Source organism: Impatiens glandulifera, chromosome 8 (assembly GCF_907164915.1).
Source record: "Impatiens glandulifera chromosome 8, dImpGla2.1, whole genome shotgun sequence".
NCBI lineage: Eukaryota > Viridiplantae > Streptophyta > Magnoliopsida > Ericales > Balsaminaceae > Impatiens > Impatiens glandulifera.
The window spans coordinates 22672226-22695589 of record NC_061869.1 but is presented as its reverse complement, the minus strand read 5'-3'; the positions used below and the strand labels follow the sequence as shown (position 1 = coordinate 22695589).

General features: G+C 38.2%; 2 protein-coding genes across 2 annotated transcripts; one reads left to right on the top strand and one right to left on the bottom strand.

Annotated features, from left to right (window-relative positions):
- Positions 1 to 3179: 3179 nt before the first annotated feature.
- LOC124912079 (chaperone protein dnaJ 10-like) lies at positions 3180 to 6725 on the bottom strand. The gene is made up of 9 exons (XM_047452638.1): positions 6555 to 6725; positions 6377 to 6436; positions 4559 to 4641; positions 4301 to 4469; positions 4076 to 4205; positions 3818 to 3976; positions 3571 to 3743; positions 3397 to 3477; positions 3180 to 3311 (listed from the first exon to the last, which is right to left on the bottom strand). Exons 1-9 carry the CDS (start codon positions 6639 to 6641, stop codon positions 3234 to 3236), a joined length of 1020 nt encoding a protein of 339 aa, XP_047308594.1. The 5' UTR covers positions 6642 to 6725; the 3' UTR covers positions 3180 to 3233.
- Positions 6726 to 20497: 13772 nt separating this feature from the next.
- Positions 20498 to 22453, top strand: LOC124913183 (coiled-coil domain-containing protein 27-like). Its single transcript, XM_047453788.1, has 3 exons — positions 20498 to 20569; positions 20714 to 21991; positions 22061 to 22453. Exons 1-3 carry the CDS (start codon positions 20498 to 20500, stop codon positions 22451 to 22453), a joined length of 1743 nt encoding a protein of 580 aa, XP_047309744.1.
- Positions 22454 to 23364: the final 911 nt, after the last annotated feature.

Sequence of the window (23364 nt, the reverse complement as noted above, 5' to 3'; positions counted from 1 at the left end):
TCCCTCTACAAATCAAATAAAATCAAAAATATGCCATTAAAGTTTGAAACTTTCGAATTTTTGAATTTTCTGTTTCAGCCCTTAAAGCTTGGATCAGTGCATCTTAAAAGCTTCTAAGGATCAATGAGTGTTCTCCAATCCTTGGTAATGTTCCAATCAACCCTAATTCATATTTATAGTTTGAATTTGAAACTTTTATACAAAATATTTTTAATAAATATGACATTTATTTTGCCCATTTATTTTATTTTATTTTTGGGTTTTAATAAATAATTAATTTGGGATAAATGGATACAACATTTATCCTAAATTATTTATTTTAATTCCCCTTGATTTCTTAAAATTATTTTGAAATAAAAAAGAGTACAATATTTATCTCAAATTATTTTATTTATTTTTCTTAGCCATTATTTTAATTAATTGAGGTTTAATTATTAAAATAATTAATCCAACTAATTATTTTAATTTTATTTATTTTATTTAATCAAAATAATTATTTAAAATTTATAAATTGGGCTAGGTAAAATTCTAAAATTTCCTTTTTTTTAATAAATTTATCTTGGTTAGAAATATTTGAATTATTTTGATTAATAATATAAAAATAAAAATGATAATAATATATTTTAGCTTATTTTATTATACTTATTTGAAAGATACTAGTTTTTGTTATGTACCTAATAATTTTAGAGGTTATTTATTTTTACAAATAAAATTAAAACATATTAATGTTTTATTTTACTCCTTTCTTTCAAGGAGTATACAATGAGAAGTTGGTTTAATCGTAAAAAGATTATTTACCATTTTGATTATTTGGATGACTTTCAGAAATTTGGGTTGCCCTTATAACTGTTGTCTTTGTTGAATTATCATATGACGGACACTATATATGTTCCTCCAAGATATGCTTGAATAAGTAGGACACAACATTCATAATATGCAAAGTACATAATACATAATGTTTATTATTCTTACACTAATCATCTTAAAAATATATTTACGAGGAATCTATATATATATATATATAATGCTTAATTTTTAAAGTGTCCGGATTGCCGGATCGAGAGCTGTGGTTAATTTGGATATATGTGAGAGTAAATGGATACTTGGGTCGAATTGTGGGTTGACCCACCCATAAACTTAAAACGGTTAAAAATAAAATTAAAAATGTTATATGTATGGTTCGAACTTGCAACCTAACCAAACAAGTACAATCTTTTAACCAACTAGGCTAATAACACTTTATATTTTAAATTCAACCCAAATTTTGATAAACGCGTGACATTTTAACAATATAAGTTCAACTTTTTAACTAACTAATCTATATATATATAATGATGCTTAATTTTTAAAGTGTTTGGATTGCCGGGTCGAGAGCTGTGGTTAATTTGGATATATGTGAGAGTAAATGGATACTTGGGTTGAATTATGGGTTGATCCGCCCATAAAAATTTTACCGTAATATTTTTTTTCACAATTTTTTATATTATTTCTCGTACAAATGCACGGGATACGTGCTAGTATTAAATAAATTTGTCACATCACGATTGTTTTTAATACATTCTCACTTTTCTCTTCAGAAAAATAAATTTTAGAAAAGTTACAAGTCTATCTTTCTTACCCATTCAATGATTTTTTTTAACAATCGGAGGAGGGTGTCTTATTTTTCTGTTCATCACTCAAATTTGAGTTTATATTGTTTATGATCAGTCCGTCGTCCCTTTTAGCCGGAACAATTTTTCGTCTTGAATTTTTATATTCCGAATAATACTCTCAATCATTGGTGAGTCATTTGTTGTGTATATCATCTGATTGTCATGTTGGTGATCTTTTCTCGTGTTCGTGTTTTTTATAGCAGTAAACGGACAAAATAATCAGATTAGGAGTTATTTTTCATTTTTCAATCAAGTTTTTTTTATTTGATCCTTGATATGGAGAACCTCTTGTTAGAAATCTTGTCTTAAAATAACAGAAATATATATTAATGATGCTACACATAAATTAATTAAATACAATATTACAAAGAACGATATCACCGAATAAAATGTTGATTTGAGGCATGTGCTTAGCACATTTTCCTTAAAACAGTTCTACCTTCTCCCCTTATGTTGGAGCTTATCGCATATGATTATCTCCTAGGGTACAACGAATTTAGTAGTGATTCAGCACCAGAATCACTACGCAGCGAACTTGACAAAGTCTCTAAATTAATCACTGAGTTTCAACGGAAATACGACGAGTCAATAACTCGAAAAACACTCGATTGAATGAACAAATCGAAGAACACTCAGTTGAGTGAAGAACTCGAACAACACTCAATAAAACAAAGAAAAAACTTTCAAATTCTAAAGAGATAATAAAATGAGTGAAGAAGAGATATGAGATATTTTAAGAGTTCCAACATGAAGGGAATATTTATAACTAAAAATTAAACTATCACAATAAATTCATTTATCAATCCAACAATTGATAATTCATCCAATGTCTTCCATTCCTTGACTCTTGACATTTCAATACTCTTGGCATTTGATCTTATCCATTAGAATTCGATCTTATCCACTGAAATTAAATTTTACCAAAATTTCACATTTGAATTTGGTATGAATTTATATTATTTGGATTAAATTACATTTAATTTATTCATCCAAATTCTCATTTTTATTATATTAATAGAATTAGTTTAAAATTCCAACAATACCCATATTAATGGAAATTGAAATATTAACCGGTGAAAAGTTCAATAGTTGAATCATACATAGGATAAGTATGTGTATAAGAAAACGGATCCAAAATTATAGTTGAAAAAAATATTTAGAGTAAGTTTAGAAACGGCTCCAATAATCAGTGGGCTGAGCCCTAACATAAATTCGACCCTAATTGTCTCAATAGTCAAGTCTCAATTACAAGGCTAAAACACATTTTTTAATTAACTTTTTGATTTTTAGGGCAACCCAAATCTTAGAACCGAAACTATCTACAACTTATACCTTTTATAGTATACCTTTTATAGTATGTACCCCTTACCAAACATCTCCTCATGATAGAAGACACCAACATATTATGTAATAATGAGACTCCAACATTAGATTGAATTCCACCACTATTAGCAAAAAGATAGAAATCCCTGTAAAATAGGTCGAGAAAATGTTTCGACCTCATAATAAAAGCCTTGTAAAAAAAACATGTATAGATAGATCCAAGTAAGTAGTACATACACAGATTAAGCATTTTTTGCGTTACTTTGATGAAGCATCTACTACATTGGCACCCTCATGCCTTAAGCTGTTTTCTCTAGTGTAAATAGACTTTGCTCCCTGAGAATATCAAGTCAAAATATCACTAAATTTAAATATACAACCATTTGCATGAGTAGTAAATAATTAAATATCACTCACTCACTTGAAAAATCGTCCCAAGCTTTTTCATCCCTATGGCTCGTCGCTTCAGCACAAATTTTGAAACGCTCGGGTCTCTAAGAACCTGATGATCCACGGAATCTGTTACAAATTGATGACAAAAAAAAACACGCCAATTTCTATTCTATATATTATGAAGGCAGTCGACGAGACTCACCGCATTGCAGACTCGTGATAGAGTGGACTCAATATCAGCAACATTAATATGCCAAAGAGAATTAAGCATGGCATCTTTCTTTTCTTCAACAACTTTCATCAAATTCTCTTCTTTGTTTTCTCCTTCATTTAACTTCTTTAGTTCCTCTTGTATCTGGATTAAAGAGACAGCCCCTGCATAATATACATCAAGGAAAAAATATATAACAACATCTGTAATCCCAATAGTATATGTCTATCCACCATACCCGATGCAGCCATTACTTGCGATTTAATCTGGTGTCCTTTATCACGTACCCATTCTGCTAAAAATGGCACCTTCATGAACTTTTTGTCTTTTCCAATTGCTTTTGCAGCTTTCCTTGTGTAGATATAACCAATTGTGTGCAGCATTGCCTCCCCGAAAACTGAAACATCCAATCATTTTTTTAAATGTAAGTTTCAGTTAATTCAGAAACTTTGATTGATGAAAGGTTACATAGAAATGAATAAGAAAAATGGTTTACCAGCTTGAGAAAGGCGACGCGATTCTGATTTTGCCCACTTCACAAACTCGTCAACACGACCTTCAACAAATGGTTCTAGACGGATTTTCAAATTTGTTGTCAACTTAACAATTCTTTCAATTTGTAGTTCCTACAGTTATAAAATATCCCTGGAGGTTTTACCAATTGATTTTCTTGAATTGTGTGTGCTGAAAGGATTGTATTAATGATTTGTTGTATGTTTACCTTAAGTTTCTCTTGAATTCTTGGCCATCTGGACTCAATGGGCACCTGCGAGTCTTCCTCAGTCTCAACTGCTGCTAAGGAGGCCAAAGAAAGTTGTCCAACATAGTCCTCAAAAAATTCACTCCCAAATAGCATTCCAAAAACAGTTGATGGATCAACCATCGATTCGCTGAGGAGACCAAAGAAATTTAGGAATCAAAATTAAGCAAATATATTCATAGATTATGTGCTTTTTTTTTCTAGTTCAGGAATACTTACTTAGGTACTCCCGCCTTTCCATATTTGTCATATGCCTCTCGCTTTTCAGGATCACTCAGAACCTGGTAAGCCTCCCCTAGGACCTGGGCATAGTTAAGATTAGAAACAAAAACTAAAGCATTTACAATTACAAGGAATAGAATGAAAATTTTGCTCCCATATACATCCCATGTGTGTGTTGGAAGAATTTGCAGCAGTTCAGGCTAGAAAAACAGAGAACAAGAGATCTCAATTGCATAAGAGTTGATGAGCATAATTTTCAATAAGGTATTCAAAGTTTGCCTCCATAGATGGAACAATGTGACAATCATCAATTTTGCTAAGATTTCAATAAATAATAATAACCTAAACTCATAACTTGTAACCTGTCAACTATGACTCTCAACACAAACTTTTAAATTGTCAATAAAGCATTTGATGCTACCACCAATAGAACTTAATAGAAGCATAAACCTCTTCGTATGGCTTCTATACCCTTTTATTTATTTCATTGAAAGGATGAACCAATTCATTGATCAGCCGCAAAAATGTGGTGAAAGCAAGCAACCAACTAAGCTCCTATACCCTTTTATACTACAACCAATAGAATTTTATTGAAACATAAACCTCTTTTTATAGCTTTATACCCTTTGATGCTACCACCAACATAATTTTATTGAAACATAACCCTTTTTATATAGTTTTTCTACCCTTGGCTGTAACCACCAGTACTAATTTGTAATTATTGGTTACAAAGATATCTACTTCAAATCTTCTGGAGTAGATTGTTTTGTCCAATTGCTATGTCCAAAACATACACATCATGCATAAGCCAATGGTGGGACCTTTCACATGACTGCAATTGAAGCTCCCCCAAACAAGTAGCAATACTGCTTTTCCTCCGGATAGTTTCTTGTATGTAAAAAGACTTACAAGTCACATTTAATGACAATTCTAATATATGCAAGTTTCAACTTTGTAAGATATCTTGGGCCATGATTGCTAAAGATATTGACTTTCTTGTTTAAGTGCAAAGCACATATTTTTATTTTGAGCATGTTCTCTTTTTTTTTACACAAAAAATTGTAAGATTTTCTTATGCTTCTAACAGTTTTTATCCATTAGTAGGAATCAATAGAAAAGCAAATGTAGAAAGAAGAAATTGATAGAAAGAGGGAGAAACAACTTAAATGAGCTTCAAGAAAACATAACATGTGAATGCATAAAATCCTAATAACATGTCAACATTTCCGTACCAAACTCATCATTCACCACTCACCAGATCCATAATCCCTTCAAGAAACACTACCCTCCGTTCCTATTCATCAATAGCAACCAAAGACATCTCCACATTTTCCTTTGTGGTCTTGTAACTTCTGTTACCCCTTCGGTCGTACCTCACTAAACACTCAATTCACAAACCCCGCACGAATATTTTCGAGGCGGAGGCGGCTAAAAGTGCAAGACTAAAAAGATTAGCCTTTATCCCTCTATTATTTTCTGGTGGACTATCTACCTAAAAGAAACCGGAGAAAATTTAATAACCAAAGTAAACATATAAGAATCATTCACAATGTCATTACATATGATATGATGTCGGAGTTCAGATCGGGAAAACACTGATTCGGTTGGGGACCTCATTGATCTTTTGGAGGACCTTCGAGTCAATTAAATTGTTATTCTTCTTATTTTGTTCTTTTTGTTTTTGGTTTTTGTATTTTCATGTTATGGATCATTTAAAAAAAGGCCACATACAAATTTTATAGACTACATGCATTATTGCATACATAATGATACTGTGGTACTTAATGAATAACCCATATGGAGATTTGGACATACCTGGAAATTGTGAGCAGCCTTTGGATCCCCAGGATTCTTATCTGGATGAACTGACCTTGCCTAAAATACAAAAGTACCAAGATTCTTAACAGGAAAAAAAGGAGATAAAAGATAAACAGCTCTAATTTCATGCTAAAGATTAGAATCAAAACTCCCAGGTAATAAATTGCAAGGGCACCTTGAGGTAATAAGCCTTCTTAATATCCGATGCAGTTGCATCTATACCAACTCCCAGTATGTCATAGTACTCAGTCTCCTTAACCATAGCTTTAAGAAATCACAAGTTTAAGAAAACCTAGTGCACAACAATGGAGAGCCATCAGTTCCTTCTTATGAAGAAGGAAGGAAGTCCAAACATCCAATTGTCATAGATGCAACTTCAAACACTAATTCTGATTAAGGTCGAAGACAAATGAACATATAGAAGACATGGACAGTTGTGATTGATATTGATCAGATTTGGTGTAATCAAAGCTTAGTAGTATTAGCCATTTGACAGCCAATTCATGATAGTCATTTTAGTTTAACAAGAGGTGGATATCCCAATGCCTCAATGAGGTCCTGGGTTCGAGCCCGTTAGGCGGCAAGTTCTGCGCCTGGTTAAATGGTTAAGTGTGTTTGCGGGCTATGTGCTTAACTCGCGGGGATTAGTCGCACTCCATAGGAGTAGCGGAACCCAGCGTTCTCAAAAACAAAAAATATATGCCTGTTAATAGGATTTTCATCGATACATTAAAACCAGCATGTGAATTGCATAAGATTCAACCTGATAAGCTAAAGAGGCATGCAGATTTCAGTCCGATGCTAAGAATCCAAGCTACTCGAAGTTAAATCAGGGAGAGAAGAATTAAAACGTAAATATATAGTAATGAAAGATGATGACAGAAAACGAAAGAGAAGCATGCGCGCTATGATGATGAGATCACATAAAAACACAAAGAAAAGGCGTGCGAGTAACAGAAGCTATTCATGCGAACCTGGTAGAAAGGAGGGGAGATAGAGAGGCTGCCAGGGATTGATCGATCGATCGATCATCGATCTGCTCAGCGTAAGAAATTAAATACAGATTATAAGAATTGAAATGCAGATTGCAGAGAGAGATCTGTCTTGAGTGGTAATGTGTATGGAGGTGAACGACGACGAGCTCTAATTATGGTGCAAGGGAGAGAACTGAATCCAACCATTTTATGCCGATCCCAATGATCCCATCAACTTTTTTATGGTTTTGAAGTTTGATCACACTTATTATACATTTGATTTATTAAATTTATTTTTTTACCTTTTTTTCTCTTTTATATATATATATATATATATATATATATATATATATATATATATATATATATATATATATATATAAATAATAGAGATAAATAATATTTTGGATTTAAAATTAATAAACTTAATTAGTTAAATAGTATGTTAACGTGTGGTTTGAACTTTTGTACAAGTATTTTATCATTTTAGTTACGGTCACAAGTTCAAGTGGACATATCTCAAAATACAAAATAAAATTTTCAAAAATTGAATTTATAGTTTATTGGTTTATCGGTTAATTTTTAAAAATTAATTGACTTTGAATTAATTGTAATTTTTTTGTATTGAGGATGGGTTTGAACATTTAGAAATATGTTGCCTCAAAGCTAAAGTGTCATTTTTGTTTGGACCCGCATAATAAACATGAGTGCAATGCAAACACCTAATCCTTTAAACTGCATTGTCTTTGTCAATATAGGTTCAAAATACTCACAGAAATCTATTGAATGTTTCTTCTGAGAACCAACACCATCCCTACCTTGTTTTCGTTTGTTTTTTACATTTTAAAATATTGTGATATGTGATCCATTTCAATATTTTTTTTTACATTCTTCACTTACTCTATAATATATTGAAAACACTAATCATATAAACACAAATATAACATTTGTATATTATTATAATGAACACACTTATTAATTAAGGTAACCATTATTTTATTATAACTTATCGATTCAATTTCTTGTTATGTCGGCTGAGGAGAAGATTCAACCCTTTACGTCTATACTTACTTTACTGGTCAAATTTATAAATTCTAGTCCACTTAGTGAATTTGAATCTTCTCAAGGAAAAAAACTAACAAAATAGATATTAGGTTAGAAATGGAGAAAAAAAAAATGTTGATTTAAAAATATGGAGAATATCAGGATAGGAACACTAAAACGGAGCAAACAAGAGCTTTGAAAAACATATAGAGTTTGCCACTTAATTTTTTTTAATTTAATTTAACTTAGATCTTATTTAATTATTTTTCTTTTATACCATTTACCATAAATATATACTAGTGTCTTAATGGCATATGAAACTTGTTCAATTAATGAAATTTATTTAATAAATTTAATACTTAATTTAAAAAATTGAATTATCAACTCTCAGTTAAACTCAAATAACCGACAAAATTGATAGAACTAGAAATGATAAAACCAATACCAATACCGATCGGTTAACCAGTTTGTAAAATTAAGGGCAAAATCAGACTTAACCGAAACGGACAGATTGAACATCTCTAAGCTCAAGTGGGCTTCAGCTCACCCTATAAAGAAATAAAAATCTATATATATATATATATATATATTAGTAAAAATGTGATAAGATCCCCTCTTCTCTAATTTTTAATTTAATTTACTATTTATTTATATAATTAAAATAATAGGCAAAATTTACCTTCATCCACTCATTTTATCCATAATTTTCCTTTAATTTTTTAAACCTATCCCAAGAAAAATCAAACTCATTCCAACTCTAATTTCTAATAAGTTATTGGTTAGGAGTGCTCTAATTATGACTAGCTCGATTGATCTTTATACTAAACATAAATATAAGTTCAATTATGGTTATCAATTTTTTTATAATAAAATTTGGTTTTTATGTTACATAATTAATCGAAAATATCGAACTAAACCACAAATACCATGTTGATAGTAATTCGAGCGAGTACTCCCCTCATATCATATGAATTGTCCTCGTGCTTATTATTATTTTTATGAATTTAATAACTAAAACGATCCCTACTATCCTGACTTTTTTATTAACTTAAAATGTTTTAAGTGAGAATTGAACATACAAATATGAAAATGATTATGTCTAAAATTTATGATACTAACACAATAATTTTGAATGGTTTGTTTAACTTTTGTAATGTATTTTATGTTGGGTTTTCTACAACGGATTCGCGCAACGGAAACAGCATTCGAAATTTTTTCGCAAATCCTAATTTGTTTCATCGTGTTTAACGATTAAACCATAATAAGTATACTAACATGGTTCCATTTTCTTACTAAGACGCTACTTTATGGGAACGTCCTCTAAATGTATACACACGTGAGCAAGAATTCAATGCCTTGGATTCTTGTCTATTTGGACTCTTAATTTTTATACACTTGAAAACTTTGTTCAATGGTCTATGTTAGAATCAAATATAACAATAGAAGGGAGGTTGAATATTGTTGTTCAATTTTTTTAAATACGATTTTAATCCTGTTAGAGATTGAAAATCGGTTTCTATTCCTAAATAAATCGTAGCAAGCTCTTGAACGGTTTCAATTGCGGAAAATGCTTGCGGGATTTGAAGCGACAGATATAAGATGGAGTGAAGCAACAAAAAGACAACACGAGATTTTATGGATGTTCGGAGATAAAATTCATATGTCACCTCTTCTTCTGTTTTCATAAGGATTCCACTAGAAGACTTTGATTTGTATAGCCTCTACACAAACCTACTTAGATCACAGGTCTTAACAATTGTATGTCTGAACTTCTAGCTATCATACTCTCTTGTTGAACAAACAACGTTCTATTCAATACAACAATGAAATTACTATCGAATGATACAAAAGATTATCGTTATCTTCTCGTGTATGCTTAACTTAGTAATTTTCAAGAGCCTTAGCGAAGAACCGGAAAAGAGCCAGTGAATTCGCTATTGTCCTTTGATGCCTTTTTATATTTTCTGCATGGCAATAGTCAAATCTATATTGTTGACACGTGACAGCGGTACATTCGTCGTACGTCTAGCGTACAGGGTAGTGCGCATGCGAATGACATATTCATTCTTATAGAGTAGTGCACAAGCGAATGGAATATTCGTTCGTATGTGGTAGTGCGCAAGCAAATGGAATATAATACGTGTTAGATAAAATTAGACCGGTTCAAATAAACCTAACTTAAATAAACCTTCCATGCAGGAACAAGGAACCGGACCGGACAAACAAAAGAACCGGCTAAAGAAAACTAACCGGTCAAGTTAGTAAACCGACCAAGAATACTTGGAACGTGACCGCACAAAGAAAGGATCGGCCAAAGCTTAAAACCGGAATCATCAAACAGCCGATCAGCCACAAGGTAGAGGAATAACCGGAAGAAGTCCGGTTATATCACCCATACCGGAAGCGATCCGGTTAAGTCAAATGGCCGATCAGTACAAGAAGACAATTCGGGTATCTGTTGAGAATGATACCAAAGGAACAGACTGAACACTTCCATATCCATACAAGTCTGAGGAAAGTCTGCAGGCTGCAGAAGACAGTACTACCGGATCTTTCCACTTCGGGATAAGTCAGAAAGAAGATCTTCCAAGTACAGACAACTGTTCAACAGACAGTGCCTACATTGAGTAAAAGACAAACCTAGCAGGTCTGTCTTACATACCGGAAGAACAGACTGCCAAGTCTGAGGTTGACCATCAGGTCTGAGGAAACGACCGCAGATCTGAATCTCTGAATCACTGAACATCTGCACCCCTACTCAACCAATCAGATTCAATGCAGTGAAATTTGACCGTTGGCATATTTCACCTATAAAAGGGGCAGTTGAAGAAGAGTAAATGTGGGACATACAACAAGCATTTAATTTACAAGTGAAAACAGTGTGCTCTCTCTCTAAGAAAGCCTAAGTGCTAAAAGTTAAAGTGTGTGTTTTACGATTTCGGTGTAAATTGTAAGAGTGTTATCGAGCAGGAAATAAGTCTCGATCGGATTGTATTTGTATTCCTTAGTGAATATCCTTCTCGCGGTTTCGAGAGGAAGGGGTGACGTAGGAGTTTTATCTCCGAACATCCATAAAATCTGTCTTGCTATTTATTGTCTGCCGGTTTAACTATCTAACCGATCTGTACCGCTCCAACCTACCTAATACCATCTAAGCCGAATTTCCAGATTGCCGAAACCGACCCATCAAATCTCAAATCTCCATCATCTAAAACCGATTATGCCTATCATATAAGTGTGCCGCTTCAACCTGAAAGCAAACTTCTTTCGCGCTTGAACCTAGTTCAAGGGTTTGTGACAGGTTGTGTAGTATTGAAACCCCGGTGTTAACCTCTAACCGGATTAACCACCACCCTTCGAGTGAGAACCGCTAACCGGTCCAACCCCCGATCCTCCAGCGGCTACCTAGATCCTAACAATTGGTATCAGAGCAGTTAGTTTCAATACTCAAGCAAGCATGTTTCAGGACAGGCCTCCAATGCTAGAAGGTGATGACTTTGCCAACTGGAAGGCACGCATGCACCTGCACTTAATCACCTTGGATGATGAAATGGAGTCCATTCTGACCGAAGGACCGATATTCATTGATAAGGACAGAAAGGAATGGACGGCTGAAGATAGGAGAAGAAACAACATGGATAATTATGCTAGAAACCGGATCTCCAACAGTGTGGACAGAAACACATACTGCAAGATCAGAGACTGCAAAACCGCGAAGGAGACATGGAACACGGTTATCCAGATCTTTGAGGGAAATGAAAGAACAAAGGAGAACAAGATAATGGTGGCTACACAGAAGTTTGAAAGCATCAAAATGAAACCAGGAGAAACTATGAAGGAATACAGTGACCGGTTCACTGGTGTGTTGGATGAGTTAGCAACTCTGGGCAAGAGGTATGACAACAAAAAGGTCATTATGAAAGCTTTGAGATCTCTTCCAAGTACTTGAGACATAAAAACAATGGTAATGAGGGAATCAAAGAGCCTACGTAAGATGAAACTACACGATGTATTCGAAGATATTAAGGCATATGAGTTCGAAATGAGATATAGGACTGAAGAAGAAGTCTCGGCCTCAACATCAACTAGAGCACTAATCACATCTACAGAACCAGTTGCACCTGCACCGGCCCATGCACCCGTACCGATCAGAACCGCCGAACAGTTCACCGAGGATGTCATGGCAATGCTTGCACAGAAGTTTGGGAGGTTCATGAAAAGAAGCCAACCGACGAACAACTACTATGGTGATAAATCCAATGTAAGATGTTATAACTGTAACTGTTTGGGACTTTTTAAGTGGGAATGCAGGAAACCGAGGAGGGATACCCAGAAACCGGATTATCAAAATGACCGAAACAATTATCAACAAACCGGTGAAGGAAGTGAGGTACCGAAAGCACTGATAGCCGACGATGGAGGAAGTCTATGGGCTCACAGTGACAGTGATGATGAACTCACGTGTCTTATGGCAAATGAAGAACAGGTATTTGACTCTCCTTGTGAAGAATTTACTAAAGATGAATTATGCAATGCATTGAATGACATGGTAGAAGAATATAGGAACCTACTAGCCATGCTACCTAATCACCTCAACATTAGAACCGATCCCATAGTACCCATTCCGACAGAACCAGAGGTACTCATTATAACCGAACCGGAGGTCGTACAACCTGATGATACCCATACTTTAGAGACCGAGTTAGATCCTAAGACCGAACAATCCAGTGAACCGACTAGAGAATTAACCGAGGAAGAAAATGCCCGACTTCAATATAAGATGGCCGCATATAAGAGATCTAGTGATATAGTAAAGAAAATGTGTAGTCATTATAGACATCCTCGTTGCAAGCTTGGCCTAGGATACACTGAGGATAGCTCCAAAGACCGAAAACCCGTAGAGAAAGTAAGGTCTACAAGAGGTAACCTTTCCTTTATAAGATTCCTTAAAAGCTCCTGGACCGCTGAAGAAGAGGAGACCGCATACTATAGGGAAGAAAAGCTAAAATACGACTATGTTGGTCCAACCGAATCTGAGAAATGGCTTGACCCTGTGAAAAGAAAAGCCGAAATCCTCAAACATATGAAAGTCTTTCCTGAACCGCGTAGGTCAAACCAAAGATCACCAAACCGAAGATCATCATCATTTAAGACCTATGTAGAAAAACCGAGATACACGAGACCGAGTGCCAAAAGGACAGTTAAAATCCTAGCAAAGAAGACCGTCCGGTTTATCAAGGTTTGGATACCTAAGGGACTAATCGCATGTGGACCCAAGTAAATGTGGGTACCAAATAGTTGTAAATATGTACATTTTGCAGGATCTAAAGAAACGGCTAGGAAACTCTGAATGGTTCTTGGATAGCGGCTGCTCCAGGCACATGACCGGAAACAGCAATATGCTAACTGATATCAGAACAGTAACCGGTGCTCTAATCACCTTCGGTGACAACTCAAAAGGTAAAACTGTGGGCAAGGGTAAGATTGTCCATGGTAACCTAACCATTGATAATGTACTTCTAGTTGAAAACCTACGCTTTAACCTGCTTAGCATTAGTCAGATGTGTGATGCTAGATACACGGTAGAATTTCTTAAACATGCATGCTTAGTTAAGAACTCTCAAGGTATTGTATTACTGACTGGAAATAGGATAGGTAACATTTAAAAGGTAGACTGGAAAACTAGAGTAGAATATCCTATATGCATGATAGCTAAGACTGATCAAACCTGGTTGTGGCATAAGAGACTAAACCATCTAAACATGAAAACTTTAAACTACATTCGTGGTAAAAAGCTAGTTGAGGGCATTCCTGATATGGTATTTAATCAAGATAAGGTTTGCTCAGCATGTCAAATGGGTAAACAAACTAGGTCAACCTTTAAGAGTAAAGGAAATATCCAATCTAGCCGATGCTTAGACCTTCTTCACATGGATTTATTTGGACCAATTCAGGTTATTAGCCTAGTAGGTATGCTCTACACCATGGTAGTTATTGATGATTATTCTAGATTTACATGGGTAATATTTCTACCATCTAAACGTGAAACCGTATCAAACCTGATTACACTTCTTAAGCGCCTGTAAAATGAAAAATCAACTCGCATTAATAGCATTCGAAGTGATCGAGGTACCGAATTTACCAATAGTACATTAACCACATATCTTGATGAATCCGACATTAGACAAGAGTTTTCTAGTGCTAGGACTCCTCAACAAAATGGCCTGGCCGAGAGAAGAAACCGGACTCTCAAGGAAGCCGCACGGTCCATGATAGCCGATTCCGGCATTGCTCAGAAATTTTGGGCTGAGGCTATCAACACTGCATGTTATACACAAAACCAGTCTTTAATAAACAAATTTCACGACAAAACACCGTATGAGGTTTATTTTAACAGGGTTCCCAAACTTAAGTACCTCAGGATTTTCGGTTGTAAGTGTTATATACATATAAATGGTAAGACCCAACTCACTGCTTTTGATGCAAAAACCGATACCGGGATCATGCTAGGATACTCAGCAGTAAGTAAAGCATATAGAGTATATAATAATAGAACTGCAACCATGGAGGAAACAATTCACGTTGTTTTCGATGAATCGGTTGAAAGCAATACTGCTTCATGCTTTGATCTACACAACAGATTGGAAAATAACAATATCCATTCTGACAGTGAGGATGAGACTCCAGTCTTCAGGCGGTTTGTCCATGACCAAATGGGTAACATTGAAACCCAGCCGGATCAAGCTGTTCCACAACAGGAAGCTGACACTTCGGGTCCAATCCGAGGAAGTCGGTCGGTCTGACAATCCTGTTCAGCCTACCGACATGTCTAGCCTTGATCAAGTAAATGGTGATTTGGTAGACATCCCTGAACTGAATCTCAGAAGAAACAGTAAACATCCTCCTGAGCAAATTATAGGTAACCCTTCAGAACCTGTTCGAACTAGGGGACAACTTCTGGAAGGATACTTTAATTCCGCCTTTATATCCTAGATTGAGCCGAAAAGAATAGATGAAGCATTGTCAGATCCGGATTGGATCTTGGGAATGCAAGAAGAGCTAAACCAGTTCGAGAGTAGTAAAGTCTGGTACCTAGTCCCTAGACCGAAGGATCAATCGGTCATAGGAACAAGATGGGTATTTAGAAACAAACTCAATGAGGACGGTTTGGTCACGAGGAACAAAGCCAGATTAGTGGCACAAGGTTACAAACAGGAAGAAGGTATTGACTTTGAAGAGTCATTTGCTCCTATAGCTAGGATTGAAGCCATTAGAATTTTTCTTGCCTTTGCTGCTTTCAAAAACTTTAAGGTTTTTCAAATGGATGTTAAAAGTGCATTCTTGAACGGTGACCTACGAGAAGAGGTGTATGTTGAACAACCACCCGGTTTCAAGAGTGCTGCATTTCCAAACCATGTCTACCGATTAAATAAGGCTTTATACGGTCTAAAGCAAGCACCTAGAGCCTGGTATGACACACTAACCGCATTTCTATTACAACATGATTTCACCATCGGTTCGGTGGATAAAACATTGTTTAAATTTGAAAAGAAGGAACATATCCTACTTGTTCAAATCTATGTAGATGATATCATTTTCGGTTCCACTGATCCTAAGCTATGTGATAAATTTTCAAAAATGATGACTGACAAGTTTGAAATGAGTATGATGGGAGAATTAAGTTTCTTCCTAGGTCTTCAGGTCAAACAACTCAAAGAAGGAACATTCATTAGCCAACCTAAGTACACCAAGGAGCTACTAAAGAAGTTCGGGATGGACACTTGCTCCTCGGCGGCTACTCCAATGAGCTCATCGATTAAACTGGACAGAGATGATGAGGGCCAATCGGTAGACCAGATCGCATACCGAGGCATGATCGGTTCCCTCCTATATTTGACAGCGAGTAGACCGGACATTTTGTTTGCAGTCGGTGTGTGTGGGAGATTCCAAGCAAATCCAAAACAATCCCACTACACAGCCGCAAAGAGGATACTGAAGTATCTAAAGGGCACACTTGATGTCGGTCTGTGGTATCCAAAGGATTCGTCTTTTAATCTAACGAGTTACTCAGATGCAGACTATGCAGGCTGTAAGATCGACAGAAAAAGTACCAGCGGAACATGTCAGTTCCTAGGTGACCGGCTTGTCTCATGGCATAGCAAGAAACAGACATCGGTGACCACATCCACTGCAGAAACTGAATACCTGGCGGCCGGAAGCTGCTGTTCACAATTACTTTGGATACAACAACAACTGAAGGACTTCGGTGTCACAGCCGAAGAGTCACCGATCTTCTGTGACAACACGAGTGCCATAGCAATTACTTACAATCCGGTTCTCCACTCTATGACTAAGCATATTGACATAAGGCACCACTTCATCAGGGAACATGTCACGCTGAAGCATATCCGGCTGGAATACGTATCGACTGACCAACAAGTAGCCGATATCTTCACGAAGCCTCTACAGGAAGCTAAGTTCTCTCAATTCAGACTTACTCTCGGTTTAACCGACATTAGTCAGATCCTCCCTAAGGATGCTTAAAGGGAAACCGATTCGGACAGACAAAACCGGTAGTTCCTCCTAAACTGTTGGACTTCAAATTTCCAAGTTACCTATGGAAGAACCGCCCAGTTCATCAGATAGAGTAAACCGACCGGCTACTTGGTGTATGCACCAAATAACCGCATCGGGATGAACAACTGATGACTGACCGGTTTGGAAGCAGGTCATCCTAGATTATTTGAATTCCAAACAGAAGTGGAATAATTATCAGTGTTTAAAGATATCTGTTCTGAAACATTGCCCTTTCAAAGTAAACTGGTCACACCTAAAAAGACGTGAAGATCTGTTGATATCTTTCACAGTCCAGGTCTATGACCAACACCCTAGACTGCAAACATACCTATTTCATGCAATACATATTTATCCTGCAGTTAATAGATATCTTCCCATTAATACCTGGACAATAGGATAATCCCCAAACTAGTATTTAAGTAAATCAAACATTCACCAAAACACTCACAAGACAAAAGATTATTCTCTCACTAAGACAAAAATATCTCAGTTCCCCAACATCCTTTAGGTTGATTTTCAATCCTGTTCAAGCACAGAGCACTATGAGGTGTATAAGATGATCAAATCCCTGGAAGATACCGGTCTTCGGTACTTCCTGGACGACAAACACACCATTTATCCTGAATCAATACTAGAGTTTTTCTATCACGCCAGGGTATTCAGGGGGACCCCCCACTTTGAAACTCACATTCAATCTAAAGTGGGAGGTATCGTCTTTGATTTCACCGAGAGAGACTTTGCACGATGTTTTAGCCTGCCAAGCAAGGGTTGACAGATCTCAATGTGCCGGCGAACATAAAGGCCGAGATCTCCATCACCCTCGCACGGTCTGACGAACCGGTTGAGGATCACGGTACAAAATCAGACTTGAGAGCTGAATATCAGCTCCTCAATGATGTGATCGGTAGGAGCATCTTCGGGAGAGATGTCACAAATACATACTGTAACTCGACCTTCAACATGATGGCGGCTATAATCACCGGCACACCGGTGAACTGGTCCAGAGTGCTGTTTGACGTCCTCATCTGGATGGTTGGTATCCGTTCAATCGGCTTAATCCCTCAACTAAGCTGCCTTCTTGTGGAGCTTGGTGTTCCAACCTGTCCTGGAGAAGGCTTGAACCAAGCCCAAGTGCTGACTAAAGAAGTAACCGACTCTTTTTATGAGCGGTTCGAGAGAGCTTGGAGGAGAAGAAACCGCCGCAATAATCGCAACGGTGTCGTCAACTCTCATGAACACTAAGTCACTCCTTCCTGCACCCGGTCGTTTTGCTTCATGCACCGGGTGCATCCTTATCCAACCTATCTTTGATCGTTTCGGCTTGATCTATGTCCTCTTCGGTTTCACTTATGTTCCTTTTGATTCTATGCTTTCTTCGTTATTACTCATGCCTTTTTCGGCACTATCTATGTTGCTTTCGGTCTCCTTTGATTAATCTCGGTTATGTTCTTGCAATTAATGAAAAAGGAATCCTTAATTAATGAGATAACCCCCAACCACCTAAACATTTAATATCCAACTAACTTGGTTACTTCTCAACTAATACCTACCTCGGGCTCCGCAATCTGCCTCTTCCCAATACACCTTGGAAACATAAAGATTCTCTTGTCTAATAAAACAAAACTGACAATCAAAGCTTATGTTTTCCCTCCAAAACCGACCCTATATAAGGAGCCATCTTCTAATCAACTTACCACATCCTAAAGCATAAAACACTTCTGAAATCTCTTAAATTCCATCTCTCTCAATACCGTAATCATGCCGAGCCGAACTTTGGGAAACTTTTTGAGCGTTGACTTCCACTCCTGTATGGAAGAATGGGATGGAAATCTTGAAAAGGAGGTTATGTTTCAATCTCTCACTGCAACCGGTCTTCGACCCTTCCTCGAAGAGGCCGGTCCCATTCTCTTGGAGGATGTCAAGGCCTTCTTTCGAAGCGCCTGCATCAGGGGAAATTACATCGTCTCTACAGTAAGAGACCACACCTTCTGGATTGATGAATCTGAATTTGCTTCACTATTCGGCCTACCCACGGAAGGATTCTCTAACTTTCCAACAATAGAGGACCTTGCGGGATTTGAGCACGCACTATACCTCTCGGCCACCATTTATCCGGTGGAACACTATGGGTCAAAAACCCAACTCGCTAGTCACGGTCAACTTCTTCTCGAGATCGTGACTCGGTCTATCCTATGTCAGTCACCGAATCAACGGTACTCTAGAAATACCTACAACATAATGACTCACATTGTTGGCGAGACGGCCATCAACTTGTCAACGGTCATATTCCAAAACTTGAAGAACATGGTGCTGACCAAGAAAGGTCTCGGTTATGCACCACATATAAGTAAGCTGATTCTCACATACCGGCCAGAGTTTGGACCGGGCACACCGGCTTCTTCTTCAAACATCCTTGACAGGGATTCGGTGGAGGAAAGAATTTCCAGAATGTCTCCTCCATAGGCTGTACCTTTTCATTGCTTATGTATGCTTAGTTCAATACCGATTTATCTGTCGGTCTTCTTTCTGCAATGTTTCTTCAATACAATCTCATTTCAGTTTAAATGACCGAGTTTTCTTAACATCTAAAATATCTAAGTAACTGATTAACACTATCAAAACAACCGCGTTCCTATCCGGCTTCAAAGAAAAACCGCTCAAACTCAAAAGATTGCAAAACTCTACTCACTCTAAATACTCGGTTAAACTTAGAAACCGGAACACCAATCGGTCTCGAAAGAGGGTTGCGTCATTAATGACAAAAGCAAAACTTTTGGAGGGAAATTTCCCGCCCAAAACTCCCGCCCCCTGGTTTACCGCCCACGGATTGGCGGCTTTTCACTCCCGCCCATGGTTTGTCGCTCCTTTCAACTTGGAGGGAAAACTCCCGCCCAATGTTGATGGGACGGTTGGGCTTCCAAACCGCATCTATAAAAGGGACTCTCGGTCATTTTATTTCATTCTCACGCGAAACTACTTTCTCTCTCTAAGCTCTCAAACTCTCTGAAACGGTTATTTCTCAAACTCTCTCAAACTCTCTAAGATGGGACGCCATTCGGCTTTGTTTAAGCACCTAACTCAGGTGGATTTCGAGGAAATCCGACAAAAAGGCACGCGCGAGGCAAAGGAGGTTATTGACCGGGTAGCCAAAACCGGTCTGGAATATTTTCTTGGCGGTCCTCATGTTCTCTACAAAGATGCGGTCGAGGAATTTTTCAACACCGCGACTATCTCTGATGACAAAATCACCGCAACTGTATGCGGTACTGAAATAGAGCTCACCGAGGCATCGGTGGCAAAGAGCCTGCGCCTTCCAAAAACCGGTCAGGATGCAACCGCAGACATAGAGCTTAAGACTTTTGAGGCAGCCTGCCAGATACTCTCGGCGACTAAGGAGCCGATAAAAGTATCCGGTAGCAAATCAACGTTGAAACCGGAGTATATCCCAATCTGTGACATCTTCGCAAGGGCGATTCTGGCAAGGGGAGGAAACTATAGCAGCCTCACTAAAGACAAAATCAGAATGCTGGTCGGCCTGATAGAGGGAACAAAGGTTAACTGGGCAAAAGCGGTGTTCCACAACTTAATGGACATGGTGAAACCGGACTCAAACCGGTCTTGGGGATACGCCGTTCCTCTCGGAAAGATATTCCTTCATCATAACCTCAACATTGGTCCGGGCATCACCGTCTCCTCAAGAAGCCTGATACGGTCCAAACAATTCCTGGAACGGAAGCAGCCGGCCCCCGGTTCCACAGGTGGCCGAAAGAAGGCAACCGGCAAGAAAGCGGCCCCAGCCAAAGAAAAGGCCGAAAGCAAAGGAAAAGAGAAAGTCACTTTCTCGGAACCGCCGCAGCAAACGGAGGATGAAGAATCGGCTTCCCACTCTGAAAGAACCGATACAGAAAAGACCGATGATGAAAGATCGGCCAATGAAGAAGAGCATTCGGGCCAGAGCCCCGATAATGCCGGACCTGACACCAACCCTGAGACCACCGAGGGTGGTGAAGAGGGTGGTGAAGAGGATGGTGAAGAAGGTGGTGAAGAAGCCGGTGATGAAGGCGGCGACAAAGATAATGAGGAGGCCGAAGAAGTAGAGGCCGATAGGGTAACTCTGAAACTCCTAAAGGGCGCCAAACAGCGAGCCGAGACAATTGAGGAGTTATACCTGGAATGGCACGAGCATCGATTCGGCGAGCCGTATAGGCAAATCCTACCGGGCTACAAAGACGTGGAATGCATCCATAGACTGAAGGAAGTGGAGGACGTGATCATGAATCTCACAAAATCCAATACAATTGAAGAGGTATTACACCGAACCTACCTCTTAAAACCACAGGTACAACTACGGAAGCTAACCACACGCATCCGGAAGATTACGGAGAAGTTCGAAGAGGTGGGACCGGAAGACACCTTAACACCGCGGGTGTTAGAAAGGCTTGAAAAAGCAAAAGGAGACCTTATTCAAGAAATTGACCGGCTGGAGGCAATGTACAGTCAAAGGGAAATACCGGTCTATACTGCTCCCCGGATCGAAACGAGTCCGGATCACTGTCCAACACCTCTAAGGGAGAATGCGGCATCAAAAGAATCCGATGAAAGGGCGGATCCTCTTCTCACCGGGCAATCTCCACTTACACAACCGGAAGTCTCCGAATCAGACTTCACAAAGGAATGGGTTGAGAGCCGTCTTCAAAGGTTTGAAGACTCAATAACAGAACGGGTTGATAGCCGTATTCAAGAGTTTGAAGACTCCGCGGTTCAGCCATTGAGGGAGAGATTCCAGAGAACCGTTGGCTCGGCACTCAAGTTCGCCAACACCACATGGCAACATTTGGAGGGAACGAAAGAACGGTTCTCAGAAATCGATGAAGATCAACAGGAAGAGGCGGTTCTGCGCAGCAAACACCTAAAGCGAACCATGATTTTGGAAGATACGACTTCCGAGATAAAACAGGACTTTGGCCGGCTTGAAAGAGAGACCGATCAACGATTGGCGGAGGTTGCTGAGGACCTGGTCGGCACAACACTCGGACGGGTCTCCGAACTTGAGAAGAAAAATGAGGGTCTCGAGGCCGAACTCAAGGCGCTTTCCAAACAAGTTGCCGAACTGCTGAGGGCTAAGATAAATGCGGATGTCGCGGCTGTAGAGGCTGATGCCCAAGCGGCTAAGAAGGTCCAGGATGAGCTGGACGCCGAAGCAAGTAAAGAGAAGGAGGCACCGCGATCATCCCTACTTACCGAAGAAGAAGAGGACGCCGAGCGACTTCGAAGGGCAGAGGCCAAGTTCCCGGGACTTACAAAGAAAGCAGTCGCTCAAGCTGCGAAGGATGCTGCGCGATTAGAAAAGGGAAAGACGGAGTCTGGAAGGCTTCGCAGACGACAACAAAAAGAAAAAGGCGGCCTCTTCTGTTTCAGTTCCGACAAAGCGAAAGAGGGAACCTTCAAAGAAAGTTCAAATAGCCGACCTGCTCAATGAGGTCACTGAAACGGTCATTACGAGTATACCGCAGCAGGCAGCTCAAGTCAAAGAGGAGGATGAAGTACCCCTGCAGGCTCGATCCACAAGACAACGAGTTTCCGAACCGACCAGTTGACCGCAACCGGAGAAGAAAAAGAGGAACATATATGATTTCTCGGACTCGGAATAGGGGCTCTCTTTCCTTTACTTGTCTTAGTATTCTTATATATATATTATGTTATTTTCGGTTATCTATCATATATATAAAGCTATTTTTGAAACCGGTCATCTTTTGCATCTCTACTTAGTTTTGATAATTTTAAATAAAATAATCAAAAAGGGAGAAATTGATAAGATAAAAGATAAGACTTTTCCAAAATTTTTCTCTCAAAATTTTTCGAAAAACTCTCCTAATTCAGTTTCAAAAATCCGGACAAACAAAACAACCGGCCTACGGTTGCAAACTTACATGATTTTGATAATTTTAAATAAAATAATCAAAAAGGGAGAAATTGTTAGATAAAATTAGACCGGTTCAAAAAAACCTAACTTAATTAAACCTTCCATGCAGGAACAAGGAACCGGACCGGACAAACAAAAGAACCGGCTAAAGAAAACTAACCGGTCAAGTTAGTAAACCAACCAAGAATACTTGGAACGTGACCGCACAAAGAAAGGATCGGCCAAAGCTTAAAATCGGAATCATCAAACAGCCGATCAGCCACAAGGCAGAGGAATAACCGGAAGAAGTTCGGTTATATCACCCATACCGGAAGCAATCCGGTTAAGTCAAATGACCGACCAGTACAAGAAGACAATTCGGGTATCTGTTGAGAATGATACCAAAGGAACAGATTGAACACTTCCATATCCATACAAGTCTGAGGAAAGTCTGCAGGCTACAGAAGACAGTCCTACCGGATCTTTCC

Excerpts from the sequence above, each read along its gene's own strand:
- LOC124913183 (XM_047453788.1), top strand. The coding sequence starts at position 20,498 with ATGCTGGTCGGCCTGATAGAGGGAACAAAGGTTAACTGGGCAAAAGCG. Across the intron at positions 20,570-20,713 it reads TCCACAACTTAATGGACATG|CCGGCCCCCGGTTCCACAGG; the intron begins GTGAAACCGGAC and ends GAACGGAAGCAG. Across the intron at positions 21,992-22,060 it reads CGGAGGTTGCTGAGGACCTG|GCGCTTTCCAAACAAGTTGC; the intron begins GTCGGCACAACA and ends GCCGAACTCAAG.
- LOC124912079 (XM_047452638.1), bottom strand. The coding sequence starts at position 6,641 with ATGGTTAAGGAGACTGAGTACTATGACATACTGGGAGTTGGTATAGAT. Across the intron at positions 4,470-4,558 it reads GGAAAGGCGGGAGTACCTAA|CGAATCGATGGTTGATCCAT; the intron begins GTAAGTATTCCT and ends TGGTCTCCTCAG. Across the intron at positions 3,977-4,075 it reads GCGTCGCCTTTCTCAAGCTG|TTTTCGGGGAGGCAATGCTG; the intron begins GTAAACCATTTT and ends TGGATGTTTCAG.